Source organism: Canis lupus, chromosome 5 (genome assembly GCF_048164855.1).
Source record: "Canis lupus baileyi chromosome 5, mCanLup2.hap1, whole genome shotgun sequence".
In the NCBI taxonomy this organism is placed as follows: domain Eukaryota; kingdom Metazoa; phylum Chordata; class Mammalia; order Carnivora; family Canidae; genus Canis; species Canis lupus.
In genome coordinates, this window is record NC_132842.1 from 13,347,518 (window position 1) to 13,372,476 (window position 24,959).

Sequence of the window (24,959 nt, forward strand, 5' to 3'; positions counted from 1 at the left end):
TAACAATATAAAACATTAAAATTTTACCATTTATTCATTGTCAGTAAACATCTTCTAATCATATATTCTTCTACTTAAAATTACCATTATATCTCTTGATTTTAGACGTAACTGTCACCTCACATTCTTAATTTATCAATTTTGAAGAACACCAACAAAATTTGGAGATTCCCCAGAAAACTTAGAGACCATTTTCCTTTTCCTCTCATCACAGTGTTTGATATTTATATAATTATTTTCATTTCTTATAATTTTCCCTTTGTCATTTTAAGTAATAAATGTAAACCTTTATCTGTCCTGTTTAGTCACTGAAACTATATGGGCTTTCTCTCCCTGTGCTGATTTCTGGGAACTACCTCCAGGCAGAAAGCCTTGGAATGGTAGGGTACACCTCATTTTTTTCTTCTTTTTGAGATCACAGTTCTGCGCTGTTTGTTGTACAATGCCTGAAAATACTTGTTTCCTGTATTTCATTCACTTTTCTCATTGATGGCAGGAAGATAATTTTGAATCCCTGTGCCTGGAAGCTGAAGTCCTTTAATGACTTCTTAATTTACTGAATCTAGTGATTGTTCTAGAGCTGCTATATTGAAGTCTTTGGATTGATAAGGTCAAATTCCCCTTTTTTTTGAAATTTTCCTTCTCTCTGACTTTTAAATATCACCTTTTCCTGTTTGGATCTTCTATTTCTGATCTTCCATTTTGCCTTTTTTTTTTTATTAGATTCTCTAACTTTGGTGCTCTTAATTATATTAATTTCAATAATAATTATAATAATAACAACACTAGAGGGACACCTGGGTGGCTCAGTTGGTTAAGCGTCTGCCTTCGGTCAGGTCATGATCCCAGGGTTCTGGGATCCACATTAGTCTTAACAAAAAATATACTTCATGTAAACAAACATAAAATCCTCATGCTAATTTAACCTAATTATTTCTTAAATCTGGCCTGCTCCATTCCCTGCTCTCCTTGTCCTGCCTGTTACAGCTCTCATCTTCTGTCTATACTTTTGTGTGCTAGCATAACCAATCTCTGCCTCTAGTTGTGTCCCTCTAAAATCTGTAATATTGGGATGCCTGGGTGGCTCAGTGGTTGAGCATCTGCCTTTGGCTCAGGTCATGATCCCGGGGTCCTAGGATCAAGTCCTACATTGGGCTCCCCCAGAGCCTCTGTCTAGGTCTCTGCCTCTTTCTCTGTGTCTCTCGTGAATAAATAAATAAATAATCTTTTAAAAATTTAAAATAAAATCTGTAATATTTCTAAATTTTAAATCAGAATGTACTTCCTAGCTTAAAGTCTTCAACCCTCCTTGTTCTGTACTTTGCCATTTCTTAGATCTTTCTCTTCCTTCTCCTTTTACCCACTCTAGGAGTCACATCATTCCTTGGCTGTACCATGCTGTTTTTCCAAACTTTTGTTCATGTTGCCTCCTCTATCCCCAACTTTTACTTAACTGACTCTTTCTTACTCGTTTCTAGGACTCAGTCATTTGTTTCCAGGTCTTTTTCCTTCTGACTCCCATAGCATTCCATGTGTAGCTCTGAGTCTTGTCTATTATGCTTTTAAATGATCTTTTGTTTCACTTTTCGTTTGCTATATTCCGAAGTCTTAGAAGACAGTACATTTTAAAATTTATATTTGTAACCTTAGTACTTACCTGAGTATTTGACTCCCAATTCATTTTTAGATAGTTTCTATCGTAAATGGTGACAAAATTGTTCATCCTTTCCCCAAACTAGTAATGTGGATTTTTCCTCATTTCTTCTCTTTTTATTACATGTAACCAGTTTCAGGTCCTTGAAATTTGCTTTTACTTGGGTATTATGTGTTTGCATTCTTTTGTTCATGTGTTCACTCAGCAGATTTCATTATAAGTGCTACTGTGTGCTAGACAGTATACTAATTATACTGCTTGCTGGACACTGCATTGACTTTGTAGAATTTATAGATTGTTACAGAAATAACATGATTTTAAAGTTCATTTTTTCCATTTAGGAACAGAGGTTTATCCAAGTATGATTTTAGGCACCTGAGGGAGGTTTTATAAGTATTCCTAATTTGGTTTTGTACGTTTCTTTTAAGCTAATTTGTATTCCTTTCCTATTGTGAGTGAGGTTTTTTTTATTGTTACATTTTCCAGTTTGTCATTGCTTATGTATGGGAAACTGGATGATCTTTATCTTGACAACATTTCTTAGTTTTTATGGACTTGGGTTTTCAGATATTTATTTAAAGCCACTGACATATCAGGGTTCTTTTTTCTCTCTTAGGTATTTGAGTTAAATTCATTTTTATATCTTAGGACATTGCTTAGTACCTCCAGTGCAGTGTTGAATAGAAGCAGTGACACTTGGCATCCTAGTTTTACTCTTTTAATGAAAGTACTTCTTATCAGTGTCTTGCTGTGATATTTATTTTATTTGTGTGTGTGTATGTGTGTGTGTGATATTTATTTTAAATAATAATTTCCAAAAGTCAAATTAGGGGCACTTGCGTGGCTCACAGTTGGTTAAGTGTTTGCCTTAGGCTCAGGTCATGATCTTGGGGTCCTGGGATGGAGCCCAGCATCAGGCTGCCTGCTCAGCCCCCTGTCCCTCTCCATTCATGCTCTATGTCTCTCTGTCTCTTTCAAATAAATAAAATCTTTTAAAAAGAAAAGCCAAATTAGGGAGACATCACACCTATTCTTACTTGGTAAGAATTTTATCCTGAATCCATATTGAAATTTATCAAATGCTTTTATCTGTGGAGATGATTATGTGAATCTGTTAATGGAAAAAAAAAAGTTCCTAAAGACAGACATTTTTTTTTTTTAAAGATTTTATTTATTTACTCATGAGAGAGACAGAGGCAGAGACACAGGCAGAGGGAGAAGAGTAGGCTCCCTACAGGGAGCCCAATGTGGGACTTGATCCAGGGTCTCCAGGATCACGCCCTGGACTGAAGGCGGCGCCAAACTGCTGAGCCACTCGGAATGCCCAAGACAGACTTTCTTAATATTTCCACTTTTTTCCTGATTTACTTAATGCGGTGCTGGATTTGATTGCTAATGTTTTACTTAGTATATTTTTATTTATATTTATATGTGAGATTGGTTTTTAATTTTTATTCATTTAATTCTTCTCTGGTTTTGTTTTAGAATTACGGTAGCCTCATAAATTGTGTTGAAGTATATCTATTTTTCAGATTAGAAAAACTTTGAATTTGAACTGTTTATTAGGAATTAGTTGTTTCTTAAAGATTTAATATAATTTTCCAAAATATCTTTTACAAAATGACTGTTTCTTGGTATCTTTATTTCCCCAAGCCTAGAAAAGCATCAGGAGCAAAGTAAGAATTTCTTTTAACACTTGTTGAATAAATATTCTCTAGATAAGGTTCTGGAGAATGATTTGCTACATAGAATTGTTTGTTATAATAGTAGAGTTCATTGTAGTCACAGAAACGTTGTTACTTTGGCTAATTCACCAGGATATGGAATTAGTCTGGAAGAGAAATACTACATGGAAATTCTGTCTTCGTGGATAGATTTTCTTCATATAAAGATGCTGCTTGATGGTAGTCTAAATTCAAAGCTAACATTTCAAGGAAACAGTCAATTTGTATCATTGAATACAGTAGTTGGGTAATTACCATGTGTAAAAAAGACCCAGTCGTGCTCGCTTCGGCAGCAGATATACTAAAAAGACCCAGTGTAATCATTTTACATATGTATTCATGTTTGGGGTTATTTTTACTCTGTTCTCTTTTAAATCCTATTCTGTGATTTATATTCATTATAATTATTTTATAAGCAAATATTTTAGAAGTTAAAGTACTTTAATTTTAATAAAATTAATTAAATTGAGGGTATCCATCCACATTTCCCTTTTTAAATACAGTATTTTTAAAAATTCATAAAACTCTTGGGTATGTTATAGAAGTAATTAACATCTGAATATAACTCTAGGATTTATATAGTAAAGCAGTGGTTCTCAGCTAGGGTCCGTTTTGTCTCCAGAGGACATTTGTCAATGTCTGGAGACTTTTTAGTTGACATAGTGGAAATACCACTATCATCTAGTGGGCGGAGGCCAGAGATGCTAGTAAATACTTTAAAACACACAAAATAGCCCTCCACTGTAAACAATTAATTTGACCCAAAGTGTTACTGATGCCAAGGTTGAGAAACCCTGTCGTAAAAGGAAAGATATAGACACAAATATGAATGAATACACGGTATAAAAAGGTCTTCTCAGATATGTGCTTTTTTCATCAGCCCCTAGAACTCTAACTTAATACAGTTTACAGTGTTCTTATATGCAAAGTTTATGAAGAAAATTCTACTCTTGACTGACATCTAGTGAGACATTTAAAAATAAAAAGTAAAGCTGTAGGTTGAGATTAAGAATTTAAATCAGTTAGAGTTAATTCTTATTTTTCACGTTTAGGAAATTCACAAATAAGGAACCTAGGAAGAGATTAAATGATTTGTTTATGGCTACTGAGAAATTCTAGCTAAGAGGGAGTAGAATGTAGTAAATTCTTGGCTGAAGTATTATATCTCCTTTATCTTTCACTTACATATTCCTGACTTAATACTTGAGCTTAGAACAAAGAATCTTTCTTTTGATAGTCGTCTGAATAATATTGAGTTACTTATATATAAGACTTTTTGTATTTTAAAAAATTGCCTAAAATCCTAGACTTTTAGAGACAAAGGAGACCTATCTGGTTTAATCTGATTCCCTCATTTACAGAGATTTAAAAATTCTATTTTGGGGAGATGAGGTGATTGAATCCAATGTCATACACCTTGTTAGTCCACATCTTGAACTGGAACCCACAGTTCCTGACTTCTAGTGGACTGTTCTTTTAGGTGATGGAAAGTTATTAAATACACTTTGGATTCTGTTTGAAGCTTTTATGTTTTCTTCAAATCATGAATTTTAATACTGTGAAATTGGTTTTTTTTATAGAGAATATGTACACCTGTATGTTTTAAAATAAGTTTGTATGTATTTTCTATGTCTCATGTTTCGTTTAATTTTTATTTGTAAATGTTATGTCAGTTTAAGCATGAATATTTCACATTTTTTACAGGCAACAACACCTCCAAATCAAGGACGTCCAGATTCTCCTGTCTACGCTAATCTACAAGAACTGAAAATATCCCAGTCTGCTCTACCCCCACTTCCTGGGAGCCCAGCAATTCAGATTAATGGAGAATGGGAAACTCATAAAGATAGTTCAGGGCGTTGTTATTACTATAACAGAGGTACCCAGGAAAGAACTTGGAAACCACCTCGTTGGACTCGGGATACAAATATAAGCAAAGGAGATTTCCAAAGTCCAGGAGACCAAGAGGTATGAGTAGTTAAGGAATCAACTAGTGACTTACCAGACTTACTCTCTTTTCATTATTCAAAACAAAAGAAGTAAATAGATTTGTTTCTTGGTATTGAAATGGTAGAGTACTTGAAATCTCCAAGATACTAAATGTTCTTTCCCAGTTTCATTATATTAATGCTAGTTATTTTCTAATGTCTGACTAGTAGTTAACCTCATAATGTATTTACTAGTTCCTGGACTAACTCATTTAAAGTTGCTTAGTGCCAGTGGCTTTCCTCACATTATAGAAGATATACTAACTCAGTTATTGTTATTGCTGAATCAGGGACATTTTTTAGAAAAAGGAAAGAAAATATATGATGTGACAGCCATATACATAAATACAAAGTTATTAACTTGTTAAAACAGACACATTTCTCTGTTGGTTTGGTACAGCTACCCAAGTTACTTTTCAGTTTTTGTCAGAGTAGATCACTTTTTACTTAAGTGTAAAGAAATAAGTATAATTCCTTTGCTATAAATGAGTCATCACATAAAGTACAACTGTTCACCATAAAATCATTATTTTCTCTACCCAAGTGTTCATACTACCTGTTCCCTACCCTTCCCCTACACCTTTTGGAAAGTGATGCACTGAACTTGGCCAGATATATTTTGAGAAACAGTCATGTCAGAGGTCTGGAGAGATTCCTTGGGACTATTCAGACATGCAGGCGAGGTTTGGATGGGATTGGTAGAATGGAGTTAAATCCTGCTTTTTGATAGACGAGGCCCCTATCCCTGCATAGGACATTGTGCACTTATGGAAAGCATGTATAATAAAAACAGAACTCCAGTTAGGTAGGACCTGGAAAAATCAGCTAGCACATCTTGTATTTAGCAGAATCTAAAAGCTTTTTGTAGTTAATAACTCCTCTTCTTGTCCTATTTTTCAGTTGGTTATTTATAGCTTTGGTTTGGTGGTAGCTTGTACTTTTAGTGTTCAAGAATGGGATCGACAATAGTGAGAAATTTGTTCATGCATTACTATAACAAGAAAAATGTTGGGAAAATTATTTGAATCGTAGATCTAGAAAGATTTCAAATTACATTGTTTTGTGTATGAATAATAAAGTAAAACCTAATAATTTGGAAGAATTATGGAAAGGATTTATAGAATAATTTAAAGGAATTTAAAGTACACACAGCAACTATAAACGTGCTTTTTAGCTTTCTATTTTAATAAATAGATGAGAGTGATTTGTAAATAAGTCTTTCTGTACAGCTTGTTTAAAACATAGGTATTTCCAAGGTGGCTAGAACACATTTTCTAAAATTACTTGAGAAAGATTGCACATAGGAGGTAATATTGAGACTTTGTAGGTGAAAATGTTTGTATTCTGCTCATATATTTTTTCTGCTCTTATATTTAATTGATAGCTTTCCTGAGTATAGAAATTCTAGGTTGGGAATAATTTTTTTTTCATAATCGTAAGACATTTTGAACTTCACTCTATGGCAATATGGATCAGCTGCTTGCTGAGTCTCCAGGGTCAGAACTGTTAGGTCTTTTTTTTTTTTAATTTTTTTTTAAGATTTGATTTACTTTTCATGAGAGACAGAGAGAGAGGCAGACACACAGGCAGAGGGAGAAGCAGGCTCCATGCTGGGAGCCCAATGTGGGACTCGATCCCGCGACTCCAGGATCACGCCCTGGGCTGAAGGCAGACACTAATAAACCACTGAGTCATCCAGGCATCCCAGACCATGAAGTCTTTACTTTTAGACTAGTCAGTCTCCACAGAAGTCTTAAAATCTGCCGGAAAAGTAAGGGCCTCCAGGGTCTTGGCAGTCAGCATTTAGTTTGACATAGAGTTCTTTAGTTTCCCCATTTTCTGGTTGGTTGGTACCCATGTCCAAGTTGTGCCTCTTGTCTTCCAAATCAGAATCTTAACTGTTTATCCCTCATGAGAAGTCATTAATTCCATTAATTCCTTCTAAGAAGAGGGAAGGGTGCACATCTTGGAAGCAGGCCTGAAGGAAAGGGATTCTGGCAATTGTATTCCTCATTGCAATATCCGTGCCTTGAGCCCTAGGTCCAGGAGGACCTAATACTGTCAGTTCCTGAGCCATTTGAAGATTCTGCTCTGTCAAGTGGTTGGATTTCACTTTCCTCTCCAACTCCACCCTCTACCCCCACTGTTTTAGAATCTGTGTTCTTTGCAGATAATTTAATCTTTTGTTCATCTGCTTCTCAGCTTCCAGAGTTTCATGACTGCTGTCTCTTCTTTTGTTCATCCTGTTCTTGGCAGTGATAAGTCTTTAAAAGCATATTTCAGTACTTTTAGTGGGGTTTGAGAGGGGGAATAAGCATTCACTCTTCCATCTGATTCAGAGCTTTATTTAATGGTTACCCTAAAAGAGTGGTTCTCAACTGGATACAGTTTTGCCTCCTGGGGGACATTAGATAATGTCTGGGGACATTTTTTTTTGTTGTTAAAACTTGAGGGCTACTGGCATCTAGTGGGTAGAAGTGGGTTATTAAACATCTTGTGATACACAAGATAGCTCCCTCAACAGAGAATCATCTGGCCCTAATGTCAATAGTGCTGTTGCAAATCCTGCCTTAGAAATGTCAACGTGCATACTTAGCAAAGTCTAAAGTTAGTATCTTCTTGCTCTTTAAAGCCATGTGAGAACTGTATGTGCTGTTTGCTATTGTTGTCCTTTATTTTTGTTTTTAGGCTCCTTACTGTTGTACTGTTGACTCTAAATTCATCCTCATCTTTAGCACTTTCTTTTCTAATGTTCCTTTATGCAGATTAGATTACCTTGGATAACTTTTGTCTTGGATAATTACTGTCCTAAGCATGTACTTATAAATATGTTCTTAATGAGGATTTGTTAGTGATAGAATCTTAGTTTTTGTCTGGAAATTTTATTTTTCCTCATTTTTAAAGGATATCTTTACTTGATATACAGTTCTTTGTAAAAAAGATTTTTAAAATTCTTTTATTTGATATAGAGAGTACAGACAGGGACAGCAGCAGAGGGAGAGGGAGAAGCAGATTCCTTGCTGAGCAGGGAGCCCGGCTCAGCTCAATCCCAGGACTCTGGGATCATGACCTGAGCTGAAGGCAGACGCTTAACTGACTGAGCCACCCAGCCCCTCCCTTGATAAACAGTTCTTAGTTAACTGTTTACTTGTTTGTTTTTTCCTGGTTCGCTGAAGATTTTATTCTCCTATTTTCAGGCTTCTGTTGTTGATGTTGGAAATCCAGCTGTCAGTTTGATTTTTTCCTTGAAGAGCAGCTGGTCTCTTCTAGCTGGCAGCTTTTAAGATCTCATATGTGTAATTTTCCCATAATGTGATTAGGTGAAAGTGTCTTTATTTCCTGCCAAGGTTTTTTTGGGATTCTTGAACTTGAGGAGTCCTATCTTTGATTAGTTCTAGAAAATTTTTAGCCATCTATATATAGCCTCTGTCCTACTTTCTCTTTCCTTTCATTCTGGAACTTTGATTAGATGAGTAATCTACTTCCACTGGTCATGTCTCTTGATTTCTCTTGTGAATTTTATCTCTGTGTCTCTTTGTGCTTCATTCTTAGTAATTTTTGGTGTAATTCCTGTTCACTGTTTTTCATCTTTATTTGATATTCAGCCAGTCCTTAAATTTTAAAAACATTTTAGTTTTTACTTATTTGTGGGGGGAGTTTCTCCATGTTATTATTTTGAAAAGTTTTAAACCTAAAAGAAAAAATAGTATAGTGAACATCCACATGCTAGATAGCCTTTATCTAGATTTGTTTTAATGTTTTGCCACGTTTGCTTTATTTCTCTCTTCCTCCTTCTGTCTTCTGCCCTCTAATAATTTTTTTCTGGACCATCTGGATAAGACAACATAATATTTTCTCTAAGTATAAGGACTTTCCAGCAAAATTGATGTTGTTGTTGTTCTTGGTGAAAGATTATTTATCATACCCAAGAAGTTTAATATTCATGTGTTATTTAATACACAGTTAATATTCAGTTTCTCACTTGTCAAATAACAACCTTGATAGTTTTTTTAACTGCAGTGAAAGATCCAGTGAAGGATCGTGTATTTAATTTATTTGTCCTATCTTTCGTTAGTCTTATTTCATATTTTATTTTTTGTAATTCTAGTACATGAGGTCTTTAAGAGTCGGATTATGCTGCTTGTCTACTGACTCTTACTCATGGTGTTTTGTTTCACATCTTGTCTACGTATGTGTGTTTTAATATGAGATTATATATAGTGCTTGGAAAGTCATATATATAGGAAGTCTTTAATGTGGGGTTGAAAGCTTATTCCATCAGAGAGGATGGCTTTTTTATTTATTTTTTATTTTTTATTTTTTATTTCTGCCAGGAAGCTATGAACATTTGAAACTGAATTTTCAGCTTTAGTTTTTATAGGCCACCTAGGTAAGAGTAATTTGGGATGCATGAAGCCTGGTTTGTGGTTTGAGATTCTCCCATTTTCCCCCATTTATCTAGGGAGATTCCTGTGATTTTCCCTTGTGTGGAATAAAGGGACAAGATTTGTTTCTGGCTCACTGATAATCTGAGGGTATAATTCTTCGGGGGTATCAGGTCTTTATTGTCAGGGGGAAATCCTGTTAGACTCTTTACTTTTGAAAGTCTTGATTCCTGTTCCCCAATACTTCATGGCCTTGAAAATTAATGTTCTAATTTGGGGCTTGGCAGATGCCTTCAAAGAGAAAGCTGGTCTTTATATTGTACTTCTCCTTCTGGATTCATTCACTTCTTGATGATTCTTAAAAAAATTATGTAATATTTTAAATTGTTGTAGTCTAGGTAATCCTTTCAGTACCTACCTGTCATTCTCCTGTAAATGAAAAATCTTTCTACAAGGCTATATTTGCTGCAAACTATATACCCCAAAGTTACTGAGCCAAGTACCCTGCTGATTGGAGTTAAGGAATATAGCAGAGTTGTATTGATTTTATTTAAGTGCCACTAAGTAGCTCTTTTCTAGCAGCAAATATTAAGATTTTCAAGGTACTCCTTGTTTTATAAAGTAGTAAAATATGTGGGGATACTGAATGTTTCTTTTCATGCAAGAAAGCAACATCTTATTTCACAAAATTGGGAAATTATGGGAGCATTTCATCAGCCAGAAAGTTTATGAAAATATTGATTTAGTGACTTTGTTTCCTAAATTAATTTTACTATTATTCAGATGTAATTGACATAGAACATTATGTTAGTTTTAGGTGTACAACCTAATGATTCAGTATATGTGTATATTGCAAAGTGAGCACCACAATAAGTCTAGTTGGCATCCATCATCACTTTTATAGAATTTTTTGTCTTGTGAGAAGTTTTAATATCCGCTCTCTCAGCAACTTTCACATATGCAATACAGTATTACAACTTGTGGTTTCCATGTAGTACATTATGTATCCATGACTTAGTTACTTTATAACTGGAAGTTTGTGCCTTTTGGCCCCCTTCACCCATTTAACATGCTGCCGCCTCTACCTCTGGCAACTACCAATATGTTCTCTGCATCTATGAGCTTGTTCTGTTTTGTTTTGAGGATTCCACATAAGTGAGATCATACAGTATTTGTCTTTCTCTGTCTCACTTATTTCACTTAGCATAATGGCCTTAAGGTCCATTGCTACAGATGGTCCAGATGCTACAAAGGTAAAATTTCATTCTTTTTTTATGACTGAATAATATTCCATCCTATAAATTTCTTTCTTTTCTCTGCTTCTAAAAGATTTTATTATACTTTGCCTACCTAAACGTATATTTTAAGTGGTCTCAATTTAAAAATAAGTCCTGATTTTTGAAATAGGTATTCCATTTTCTAACAGTATTACTGTTGCAAAACATATATAACTCACTTTATGCAAGGCTTCTGTAAAGTTGTCTATGTCAATTTTTATGAACATGTTGCTATTAGTATGTTTATGTCTTTCAGTTACTTTTACAACTTTGAGAATCTACACAGTGTAGTGTTTTAGACCAAATTACGATGGTAGAAGATATAGTCTGAGTCAAATTTAATTGCGGAAGGTATTTTACCTAAAAAATGATCCCAGAAGGGTCATTTACATGAGAGTTAATCTCATAAATATTTGTTGAATGAACAAAGTTTGAGCATAGTAAGCAAATTGCTACTCACTCACATTATGGAGCCTCTTGTTTAAAAAAGCAGAAATTAAGTTTTGGCCATCTTATTGTTTCTCTTGTATGTCTGGATTTTGTCATACTTTTAAAAGTAAAGCATACATAAGCTATTTCCATATTGAATTTTTCCACTTCTCATGTCTGAATTTTTTCAGTATTTTTTTTCTTGTTTTGAAGTTTAGTGTCCAACCATCTTTGATAAACATTCAATTGAGGAAATCTTGTCAGTAAATTAGAACATAAAGTACAATATTACAAGACTAATGTCTCTCCCCTCCCAGTTCCACACATTAAAATAAAACCTAATTCAAGGTATTTTATTGAGCACTGTTGTCAAGGCATGAGAATTTTCAGTCTAACAAAGTGCCCTCATTCCGTTTCGCTTACACCTGAATGTATATATCCATACACACTCCTGTCAGTTTTTAACCTGATTTCAGTTCAAAAGCAGCATTAAATAATAGAAGGTAGCATTTTATCTCTCAATCTGAAAACAATGTTTTCAGTTTTATTTTGATGAATTTTTCCAGGTTTGCATCATTGTGATAAAATAACTATTATTATTAATTTTATCTTACCACTTACAGTGTACCATCTAAAGACTAACAGTTTGTCTTGAAAAATTAAATACTCACATATAGTCAAGATACTTTAGTACTTATAGCCAAATACAGTTAATTGCTTAGGTTTGCAACTGCTACATATATATAAATATATTTTTTTTTCAAAGAAGAAAAATCCTTATGTTTCTGACTATTTATAGCTTCTTTCATCAGAAGAAAACTACCACAGCATTTGTTACAACCAGTCAGATAGTCAGTGTGGTTCTCCTCCAAGGGGTTGGTCAGAAGAGTTGGATGAACGTGGGCATACCTTATATACCAGTGACTATACTAATGAAAAGGTACATTCTTTTTTACTCATCTAGTTTTTTTGGCAGGATTTTTTCATAATAGTTGTGTCCTGAAGTTTCAGTAATATTTAAAAAACTCATGAAAATATTCTTTATTGCAATTCTGAAATCATGACAGTTGACCACATGAAAACTCATTATAACTACTGATTCATGGTTTTAAACTGCTTATAATTATGGTGATTTTTGTGGTATCAAAACCATTTAAGACTAACTTTTTTAAGAGTAGCCCTATTGAGTGTCTTCTGTTTTTTATATTTTATATTTTTCTTGAGGAATGGTTTTTTGGGAATAGTTTTCTCAGCATGTATCACTCTGATATACCACCTCACTTTCTATAATATTTTTTCCTTTATAACTATGTTATGTAAAACAAAAAACCATGAATCTAGTACTTTATGTTTAATAAACTAGTTTGGGAATGCATATTGTAGTTTCATGTATTAATGTCTGATATCAGCAGAGAAGAGAACTGGGTAATTGTACTTGCTTTAATTATTTCACACTAGAACATAAGGAAACATTGGTTTTCATTTATTTCACAAAGATCATATGTTTATATCAGCAATACTTAGTTTTTTGCCCCTCAAACTCCCTGTATTATATGAATCCTTATTATTAGTGTTATTGAAATGATACTAAGAAATGTGTGGGCTGCAGGAGGTAATTCCTAAGGATTTGCATGAAGTTTGGCTTAAATTGTTCACTAGTCTTATATTTGAAGATTAAACAAAATTTGTGTTCATTTCTCAACCCTGTTTTCAGAGTGAGTGTAGCCCTGTGTCTAGTGTATATCTATACTGTGTGTCTTTGTTACATATTCCTTGTGTTAAGTGGCACTTGGCATTGGAACTAGCATGACACTGGAAGAAAGAAAAAATAAATTCACATTCAATATCGAGTTTATTCTTACCATTCTTAAAAGTTTGTAAACTTTTCTTATTGTGTTCTTGAGCAAATAAAATTCATAAGAAAATATCTAGTAGGTCTGGTAAACTTAAACTCACTTTTACTTAAATTTTAAAAATAATACTTTTTTTTGTGTGTTTGTGTTGTTTTACACCTTTTTTTTAAATTTTTTTTTTTTATAGTGGCTCAAGCATGTTGATGATCAAGGTAGACAATATTACTACAGTGCAGATGGATCTCGTTCGGAATGGGAATTGCCAAAGGTAATAAACCTTAACACTGAATTTCTATTTTAAAATAGACAAAATATCTTAAAAAGGCTTCAGATTTATTTTAAAATTTAATATAGCTTTTAAAAAACAAAATGTTTTTTCTGAAATTCATCGAGAATCCTTTGGCTAAATTTTTCTAAGATGCATATGATCTTTGCTATGTAATACTGATAATTCCTATTTAAAAATTCTCTTGGTTTAACTTGAATTCAGTTTTTCATCATTCCTAGAAATAAGAATCTCCTTCACTGCCAGTAAAGCCATCTTATATCTAGTTATCTGCATATACTGAATTTTCTACATGAGGTTGGTCATACATTTAATCTTTTTTTTTTTAAGAGAAAAAAGCAACTCAGTATTCCAGCTTATTCTCATATGTAAATATGTGTTGTAATTGTGCCAGTCATTAGCAACATGTCCTGAGAAGATCTTCTGGGGTCTCACTGGATACCTCTTTTCAGATAAGTACATCAGGGCTGAGTCTATCTTAAGGCAATGGGTTTCAGAGTGGTCATGTGCTTGTAACTATTAGTATTGAGATAATTTTAAATGATATCTGAGCAAACGTTTAAATTTTAATTGGTATTAAATTTTGATATAGAAAATGACTGGTTAGCAGACATGTCGTGTTAAGTAGACTTTAATTCTTAAAGAAATTTGTCTTTTTGCCAAAGTAAGTCAATTTAAAGAAAAGTATTATTAGTATAAAGATACATAGATGTAGAAAAAACCACTAAGGTGTTACTAACTTGAAGATTGGGAAACACTGTCTAGTAAAGTATAATTGTGGTTTCTTCCTTTGTGAATGTTACCTGGCCTCTAATTATTTTATGAAATTATGAGGCTTGATACTAGTAGAATAAGATACGTAGCCAGTACTTGATTTTTAAGAACACCTTTGTGACCTATCTTGAGCCAGTAAGTAGCATAAGAACTCCATTATATGTCTGAGAACTTCTCAAATGTTTAGATCTTAAGGAATGATGTAGGTTGCTATGATGCAAACTTGGCAGGGTTCGGGGTAAGTAGTAAGGATAAAGGAAGTAATAATTCTTTCGGTTAATTTAGCTAAGAAGTATAGCCCCAGAATTTTCTTGGTAGAAATGCCTTGTGAGATCTTCAAATAAGCCTTTGTATTTATGTATTTTACATGTATTTTAGCATGTATTTTACACAAGTACTTTCTCTTTTGCCCAGCTCAGCAGAAAAAAACTATTTCATATTTTTAACCATTTTTTAATACTTTCTAAATGAGAAGTTGTATGAAAATTTACATATAGCAATAGAATTGTTCTTAAAAATGCTTGTTTGCAACATAACAGTGTTAATGAAAGATAACTTTTATATTTTGGTCACAAGACTCATGCAAAGGATTATGAAGATATTCTCACATTGTGGGCTTTCTTTTTTTTAAGACTTAATTTTTTTCGAAGAGTTATAGGTTTACAATAAAATTGAGAGGAAGGTACAGAGATTTCTCATATATCCCCAGTTCCTGCACATGCACAATCTCCCCCATTATCAACACCACTTACCAGAATGGTGTATTTTTTTACTAAGGATGAACCTACATTGACACATCATAATTATCCAAAGTTCAAGTCTACCTTGTGGTTCATTCTTGGTGTTGTGTATTCTGTGGGCTGTATATTCTGTGGGACAAAAATACACTGATAAGTCTACCATTATAATATACAAAGATTTTCACTGCCCTAAAAATCTTCTGTTTACTACCTCTCCCAGCCCCTGACAACCACTGATGTTTTATTATCTGTATGGTTTTGTTGCATTGTTTTTACTTAAAAATTAACCATAAAATAATGCCAAGAATAAATAAAGACCTTATCAATACCTCACCATTTGAGTTATAGAAGAATCTTTTGTTGTATTGCATCTTACTTCATAGTAGTTTTTGATTGCCTGGAGTAAGATCAGACACAAGACTTTTGAGTGATTTGTCCCAGGTCAGGGTCCACTGAAAGAAGAGGCTTCCAGGATGACCTTACATGAGGAGCAATTTGGAACTTATAGTTAACTCATAGCTAAATATTTGTTTATTTTTGTACAACTTCTGTACTTTCCATGGTCAAAAAACTTAAACATTCAACACATTCAACATTAAGAAACCTCCTTGTGGAGATGTCCTTGATGAAAGAAGGCAAGGGACTGAGTCATATCAAAACTTTTCAGGGTATTTTCACAACAGTGGAAATGGGTACTGATTGTGATCATTATTGAGTCATTAGTTTGTGGTATTATTTCATTTTCTGCCACTATTTGCCACTTAGGATTATTAAATCAGAATGGGCAGTTTCTTGAACTTCTAATTAAATTGGATGTGAGGAGAAGGTTTGATTTGGGTACAGTGGGAATGAGGAAATAAGGCAAAGTGTTTTAGAACTACTACTTAATAATTTTTACTATATGATAAAGAAAATTATAGTTAAATTTTGTATCCCAAGTAATTTACCACTTAGTAAATCCAAACTTAAAAACAAAAAAAATTCAAACTTAAGTTCTGTCAGATAGTTTCGTAACTCCCAGTGCAAATGATAGAAACTTAGCTCCTGTTTTCTGAATACATGTTTGGTGGCCAGCACTGTATAGATGTTATCATGAATGCAAATGCACAGGGCATGGTCTTTATCCTCAAGAAGTTTGTTATAAATTTAGAAAGAAGCATTTATATATGACAACTAAGTGAGACAAAGTATGTACACACATACATTTGTGCATACCTGGCTCTAGATTGGGTATAGGTGAAGGGTACCATAAAACTAGACTAGAGGAAGGACTGGGAAGGAAAAATAGGATGAATGAAAAGAGAACAAAACAAAGCATCTTCAGCTGAAAATGAGTCTGTTATTTAAAATTCCAAGTAAAACACATGAAGAACCCAATGCTAATATAAGCATGAAAAAATCAATCAGAACATTGTATTCCAGTTAAAATTAATTTTGTAGATAACTTAATAAAGATTTTAAATACGTTATGGATGGAGGCTTTCCTTCAAAAAGAACTAGAAATTATGGGGAAAAAAACCAAATGATATCTGAATAGGTGAATATGATAAAAAATGAATTAGAAAGATTTCAGATGAAAAACTCATCATTGCAATAAAAAATGCAGTCAGTAATACAAACAGAAGGGCAGGAAGATAACAAATATTTAAGTATAGCTAAGAGAAATGGAAGATGGGTGGGAAGTTTCCTATATTGATAAGCTAGGAATCCAGAAGAGGAGAATGGAGGAAAGAAGGGGAAATGATATTTAAAAATATAATTTCCAGGAATTTTCTAAAATTGAAGGAAAGCATGAATCTTATAACTGGAAAATATGCCATAAATACTGACCAAGATAAATAAAAAACATTTACATCTTGACATATTTTTTGCTGGGTGTGCAGAACTTCAACATAGGGAGACAATCATTACAGCCACCAAACGGTAATAGACCAGATTACCGACCATGATAGATTGCATCATTGGATCCATTCTTTACCCACTTCTGTTTTAGTGCTCTTCGCTGTGTACCTTTGTAAAGGCCTCCTACTGTGGGTAAGGGTATATTCTGCTGTTCTTTGAATTTGGTCATATGAGTTGCTTTCCCTGATGATTTATTTATGAGCAAATATGTCACCAATGGGCATGTGCACCAAAAAAATAGAATTAAAAATTTAAAAATGAACAGAGCCTCAAAAATCTTTGGGAAGATACAAAAGATTTAATATTCATTTCATCAGAGTTCTAGAAGAAGAGAAGAAAGAAAGAGTGTGAGGTTCAAAAATATTTGCAGAAACAGTGTTGAAAACATCCCAAATTTGGCAAAAGATAAACCAACAGAAATCAAGAAGTTGAGTAACACTAATAAACAGGATAGACCTAAAGAAATCCACATGTAGGCACCTATTATTCAGATTTCTGAGAACTAAAGACTTCCTCTTCCCTTTCCTCCTAAAATAATCTTGAAAGCAGCTCAATGAAACAACACAGTATCTATAGATAATAATGACTTGAATGGCAGTAGATGTCTTACCAGAAATCATGAAGCCAGCAGGAGGTGATATAACATTTTTCAAGTGCTAAAAGAAAAAACTGTAAACCCGTAATTGTACATTCAACAAAAATGCTCTTCAGGAATGAAAGTAAAATAAGATATTTTCAGATGAAAGTAAACGAAGATATTTGTTACCAACATCATGTCTGCAAAGAATTTCTATATGAAGTCTTTCACACAGAAATAAATGATAATTGAAGAAAACTTGAAACATCAGAAATGAAGAGGTTACAATGGAAAGGTTGAATATCTGAGGAGATTTGTCTTGAGTTTTAAAAATTATGTCTGACATTCGAAACATTTCAAATGAACTCATTCTGAAACATTTCTGAAGTACTCATAGGTAGAGATGATACAACAGCTGAATACCATAAATAGGGGAGAATGAAATGATGTAATTTTTGGTAAGATTTTTGCATTTCATTTGAAATAGTAAAATGTTGATAGTAGATGGTGATATGTGAATTGTAATCCCTAAAACAAGGGCTAAAAACTAGTAAAAGATTCAAACTATAGATGAATTAAAATAGAATAGTAAAAACTTTTCATGTAGCCCATAGGAAGGCAAGAAAGGAGAAACATGAATGAGTTACAAGATAGAAAACATCTAAAATGGCAGACTTAAAGTCTGTATACTATTACATTAAATATAAATATATTTTTTAATTATTTATTTATTTATGATAGTCACACAGAGAGAGACAGAGACACAGGCAGAGGGAGAAGCAGGCTCCATGCACCGGGAGCCCGACGTGGGATTCGATCCCGGGTCTCCAGGATCGTGCCCTGGGCCAAAGGCAGGTGCCAAACCGCTGCGCCACCCAGGGATCCCTATTACATTAAATATAAACGGTCTAAACACCCCTGTTCTTTGACAAAGGATAAAAAAACCATGACCCCAGTATTTGCTTCTACAAGAAGTGATGTACTGCTATATATTACATCATTCTAAAGGTTATTTGTCAAATAATTTACAGTAAATTTCATACTTCATGGTGAGGTGACAGAAGCTTTCTCTTTAGAATTAGGAATCAGATTTGAACTTTTTTAAAATCACTGCTTCTATTCAACAAAGTAAAAAAAATAAAATAGAGAAGAAAGATACAGTTGTTGTTTTGATTAGAAATTCAAAGCTATTGAGAATTCTGCAGAGTTGCTGGTTATAAAATCAACATAAAAAACTACCCATCTCTCTAGTAAAAAGTCAGGTTTGAAACGTGATAGAAATAAAGATCCTCTTTACATTAGCAGCAGCAGTAACAACAAAAGTTGTAACTAAAAATATGCCTATAAAGGGTTTGTAAGATTTTTATTTTTTAAAGATTTATTTGAGAGAGGGAGAGAGCATGAGTGGTGGGAGGGGCAGAAGAAGACTCCCCACACTGCAGAGAGCCTGACTTGGGGCTTGATCCCAGGACCTTGAGATCATGACCTGAACCTAAGACAGACACTTAATCAACTGAGCCACCCAGGTGCCCTGGTTTGCAAGATCTTAATGAAGAAAATTTCAGAGCAGAATTGAAGGACTTAAAACCTGAATAAATGGTATAGTTTACCATTGTGATCTTGCATCAGGAGGCTCACTGTTGTAACAGTGCCCACATTAATCTATAAATTCACTGCATTTTCATTTACTTTCTCCCTCTCCACGTTTTGGGGACTGATGCTCAAACGTCTATGAAAAACCAAAATATTCCTGAAAACGGGAGGTAGGGCGTGTGAGGGATGGAGTTCTTGCTTTGGTGATGAAGATAAGGTAGTAAGAGCACACGTATAGTGAAATAGACCAGTTGAGAAAGAAACTAGAGTAGAAAACTCAGATGTATAGCATTATAAATCAGTGGATTAAGCATGGACTGTGCAATAAATGTTGCTAAGATTATTGGTTATTCACGTGAAAAAAAATGAAATATAGACCTTGACCTCACTTCACACTTGATGATTAATTCCAGGTAGATGAGAAATGTAATTAGCAAAACTTTAAAAGCTACAGAAAGATACATAAATACCTTTCACTTCAAAGTAGGAAGGATTTCTTTTCTTTTCTCTTCTTTTTTTCTCTTTTCTCTTTTCTTTTCTTTTCTTTAAGTTTATTCATTTGAGAGAGAGAGAGAACAAGTAAGAGAAGAGACAGAGGAGGGCAGCCCTGGTGGCTCAGCAGTTTAGCGCCGCCTTCAGCCCAGGGCCTGATCCTGGAGACCCAGGATTGAATCCCATGTTGGGCTCCCTCCGTGAAGCCTGCTTCTCCCTCTGCCTGTGTCTCTGCCTCTCTCTCTCTTTCTCTCTCTCTCTCTTTCATGAATAAATAAAATCTTTTAAAAAGAAGAAGAAGAGGCAGAGGAAGAAGCAGACTCCCTTGCAGAGCAGGGAACCCGATATGGGGCTTGATACCAGGACCCTGGGATCATGATCTGAGCGGACGGCAGACCCACAACCTACTGAGCCACCCAGGCACCCCTGGAAGGACTTCTTAAAACTATAATAAGGAAAAACTATAAAAGGAAACATTGACAGATGTGATTACATCAAATTAAACAAAACACTTGTCTTAATATAATAAAAAGTACCATACATTAAGGGGAAAAACTGAGCTACAAACTAGGAAAAAATATATTCAACTCACGTAGCTTACAAATGCTTTAGAAGCCAAAGTAACTTCCTGGTTTCTTTCTGTGTGTAAAAGAAAGCCCCCCCCCCCAAAAAAAAAAAAAATTAAAAAAAAAATAAAAGAAAGCCCAGTTGAAATTGGGCAAAATATATGACTAAGCAATACCAGAAGAAGAAATACATGAAATACGTATATGAAAAGATATCCAAGTTTAAGGTAATCAGAAAATATAAATTAAAACAACTAGCTAACATTTCACCTGTCACATTTTTAAATGTGTATGTGTACTTAACATTTATTTTATATACACAAGTGCATACATACTTAACAGTACCAAGTAGGGTAGTGCAAGCCATTCTGTTCTGCTGGTAGAAGTGTAAATTAGTATTACCACCTTAGGGCATATCCGTTTGTAGCAAAATGGTTAAATTATATCAACATTAGTGAAAATAAATGAGTTAGAACTGCATACTCACCAGCATGGATATGTTTTTAAAAATCACATTGAGGGATGCCTGGGTCGCTCAGTGGTTAAGCATCTGCCTTCGGCTCAGGGCATGATCCTGGAGTCCTGGGATCGAGTTCCACATCAGGCACCCTGCATGGAGCCTGCTTCTCCCTCTGCCTGTGTCTCTGCCTCTCTTTCTGTCTCTCTCGTGAATAAATAAATAAAATCTTAAAAATAAAATAACGTTGAATGCAGAAAGCAGTTGAAGGATGATGCATGTGGTATGACTCCCATTTATATAAATTTTAAAACTCCAGAAGTGTGTGAATGTATAGCGACATAAGTATGTATCAAAGTGTGAGGACAATGATGACCACTAAGTTATATGTGCTGTTGAGGAAAGAGGGAGAGGAATGGAATCTGGAAAATATATTCAGAGGGCATCTAATACATCTATATTTATTTTTTCTCCCCCCTAAAGATTCCTAAAGCAATTGTTTTATATTAAATACGCTAAAACTCGATGGTGAGTTTTCATTATGGTTATTATTCTTTTGTAATTTTGAAATAATTCAAATAAAAATTCATCTAAAATTCTTAAAAGGTATTTTTAAAGAGATTAGAAAAAGTTGTTTTTGTTTTTTAGGGATTAGAAAAGTTTTAAACTTAGCCATCTTGTTACCTGGGTGTGTGTGTGTGTGTGTGTGTGTGCGCGTGTGCATGCACACACGCACATGTTTTAACTGTGGGGTCTTGTTGTTTTTCCTTTTTCTAATTCTGTGACACTTTGTTTTTGTCTTCTGTCTATATTTTATATCTGACATTTTATTTATGCTTTGTTTTTGTGAACATATTGTTGCCTGATAAAACTACCAGCATGTTTATAGTTGCAATTATTGCCATTATTGCTGTTTAGTTTCACATTTTTGTTGCTACACAGAAAGGATTTCTGAACAACTGTAGTAATTATAAAGTTCATAAGCTAATATAGGTGTATCCATTAAAGTTCACACACATGCTTCTACACAACTATACATCTTAATTATTGCTAATGATGATTTTATTGAAAACATAGCTCAGTTTAGGTCTCTTTTCACTTAGAGATTTGTGACACAGAATATTTTGGGGGTAGCCTTTAAGTTTCATCTCTGTTCATTCTAGAAATGATCCCTTTATGAACTTCTGTGACAAATTTTAAGATTGCTATTTGTTAAGCAACAGTGATTTAAAAGCAAATGCCATATGTGATTGCCTGTCTTTGGCAAATTTTAATGTGAAGAATTAAATTTGGGAGATAGTTTAGGGAGTGTGTGTAGGCTCATTTTGGGGAATTAAAGAAATGACATATTGTGGAGAAAGATGTTGGAAGATTCTTTAATATTAAAAACATTCCTATAATTTTACTGAAATGATAATGAATCATTAAAATTTTAAGATTTATTGGGCTTCTTAGGGGTGGGAGAAGTAGATAGGTATTTGATATTCTTTGCTTTCAGGAAAAGAAATTGGCTGTATAAAGCAGCATACTTTTTTTTTTTTTTTTCCAGATTTTATTTATTCATGAGAGACAGAGAGAGAGAGAGAGAGGCAGAGACACTGGCAGAGGGAGAAGCAGGCTCCATTCAGGGAGCCTGATGCGGGACTTGATCCCAGGACTCCAGGATCATGCCCTGGGCTGAAGGCAGGCACTAAACCGCTGAGCCACCCAGGGATCCCCAGCAGCATACCTCTTAAAACTCATATTTCTGGAATATGAGTGATCTACTTGACATTTCAAACACATACTTTAATATCTTACAGATGTGTTCTTAATTTTATGTTATTTTTTGGGAGCAATTATTGTCTATTCTTTGTATACAACTGACGTATTCAGGATTAGTCTTTCAAACTAGTACAGTCTCTGCCTTCTGACCTGGTTATGTTTAACAACTTCAGAGAAACAAATAATAGTATGTTTGGCCTATAAATAAAAGCCAAAATAAAAGCAGCCCATTAAATGTGAGGATGCTGTTATATATATAATTGTTTTTAAAACCTAAACCAAAAATTGAACTCGTGGATTTTCTTTTTTTTTTAATATTTATTTATTTATTTATTTATTTATTTATTTATTTATTTATTTATTTATTTAATGATAGACATAGAGAGAGAGGCAGAGACACAGGCGGAGGGAGAAGCAGGCTCCATGTCGGGAGCCTGACGTGGGACTCGATCCCAGGACTCCAGGATCACGCCCTGGGCCGAAGGCAGGCACTAAAACCATTGAGCCACCCAGGGATCCCCTGAACTCGTGGATTTTCAAGAGAGGAGGAACATTAAAAAAAATAATTTGTCCAGTGACCTCATTTTATAAATTATGATAACTAACATTTATTGATAACCTACTATTAGGGCAATATTTGGCCCTTTTTATACAGCTTAATTTTTACAACGCTTCTGTGAATGAGATATTTCTATTATGTCTGTTTCCCACTTGATGAAACTAAGACATGGAGAGACTAAATATTTTGCCAAACAACATTAACTTGGTCTCCCCAACACTGAAATCTCTGATCATCTCAGTTGAGCTACAATATGGTCAAAGATGAGAAAATGGAAGTCAGAAGAATTCCTGTGATGAACTTTGCCAAGCATCTTGTGTCCTGTTTAGATTCCATTTCTGCTTCTATCAATTATGAAGTATAATTTTATTTTTTTTGTCTTTTGTTTTTAGTATAATGCTTCATCTCAGCAGCAAAGAGAAATTATTAAAAGTAGGAGCTTGGACAGGCGGCTGCAGGAACCGATAGTATTAACAAAGTGGAGACATAGCACCATTGTGTTGGACACCAATGACAAGGTAGGACTTTCTGAGAAAATCTGTTGAGAATTTTGTTAAGTTCTTTATTCTTTGTACTTTTATTTTCTCTGTAGCTGAATCTCCTACTTTGGTGACTACTGTTGTATATAGCATCAATTTGTCCTGGAATGGGTTTTGGTTTTTGCAGCTTATTGATTTTTGCACAGTGGACTGACTCATCTGTGGCTTAATAATGCATACACTTGAGCCTAGTAGGTGATAGATATTTTTGGTAACTCTCTTTTAAAGTCGTATATCTGCTATTGTTTGTCTTCAGTCTCTAGGAGGTTTTAATAGTAAAGACATTTAATTTCTTAATCCCTTGAGAGAAGTGGAATCCCACTCCTCTGTTTCCCTAATTGTTCTCTGCATAAAGAGACTTCTTTTATTAATCTGAGAAGTAATATTCTCTGTTTCAAATAAGGGAAAAACTTTGATGCAAACATCAGAATGGAAAACCCATGAAGTTTTTACCTTCCTTGTGAGTTTTCTCTTTGTGTTATAGCTTCATTTTAGAGATGGAGTAGGAAATTTTTTGCATGAATTTATTAGAACATTAACCATACTAATGTAAGAATGTGAGAATAATGGTAACACTCTAAAACTGAAAAGCTTATTTTAAAAAGACATCTGTCAAAAAAAAAATTAAAAATTAAAAAGACATCTGTCGCTAAGGACTCTTTTTTTTCTTTTACCATCAGACTTCTCTTTTGGCATAATTAACGGGTTTCCTGCATTTTCAGGTTGTTAGTGAAAACAGAATGAACTTTCCCTAAGGCATGTTTCTCAGTGGTACTTCCAGTTGTAAATTCCTTTATAAATTACCTCAATCAGTCAAAACAAGTTTTTGGGTTTTTTTTTTTTGTGTGTGTGTGACTGTAATTTTGGTTTTCGTGAAATTCAATGGAAGACTTTTTGTTAGAAACAGTCTACACACGTTGTGTATAAGAGATTAATAGAACAACAAAGTAGTAGACCAGTTTATAATTTATGTTTTGTAAGGTTATTATGTGATTTGAACATAGAGGGCATACCAAAGGAAAGAAATTCTGGAATTTGTGTTATTGAAGAAGAATGCTTGAAACTATTTTAGCATTGAGAATAACGTGAGTAGCTAAGATTCCTAGAGATTTTAATAGAAAATTCATTTAACTCCAAGAGCCAGATAACAGTTCAGTGTACACAAAGGCTTGTAAATGTTGTCATATATAATGCTCTAATACAAAAGCCATTGTTGAACCAACTCCACTGCTCTTCATTTTAGAACAGTGATTGTTTTGCTGATATAGACTTAAAATGTCTTACTTTTAAAATCTTTGAGATTTATTTTCAGTCTGTTATTAGAATAACTTGCCTGAAGTTCTCATGACGTTTCTGTTCTTAATGAGTGTTTCAGAATTGTGAGAGCGTGATTTTCTTGA

At 34.0% G+C, this 24,959-nt stretch overlaps 1 protein-coding gene across 27 annotated transcripts in view; it reads left to right on the forward strand.

The window, feature by feature from the left end:
- The window catches only part of ARHGAP12 (Rho GTPase activating protein 12), a 154,430-nt gene that overhangs the window by 64,581 nt on the left and 64,890 nt on the right, over positions 1–24,959 (forward strand). For 21 of the 27 annotated variants that reach the window (XR_012030865.1, XR_012030866.1, XM_072825473.1 and 18 more), the window contains 4 exons: positions 5,083–5,346; positions 12,257–12,397; positions 13,498–13,578; positions 23,413–23,538. Coding sequence is in view for 25 of the 27 variants with exons in the window: in XM_072825473.1 (XP_072681574.1) it covers positions 5,083–5,346; positions 12,257–12,397; positions 13,498–13,578; positions 23,413–23,538 (612 nt within the window). In the remaining 2 variants the exon portion in view is untranslated. The remainder of the gene's footprint in view (positions 1–5,082; positions 5,347–12,256; positions 12,398–13,497; positions 13,579–23,412; positions 23,539–24,959) is intronic. The other 6 variants (XM_072825474.1, XM_072825485.1, XM_072825475.1 and 3 more) reach the window with 1 other exon arrangement.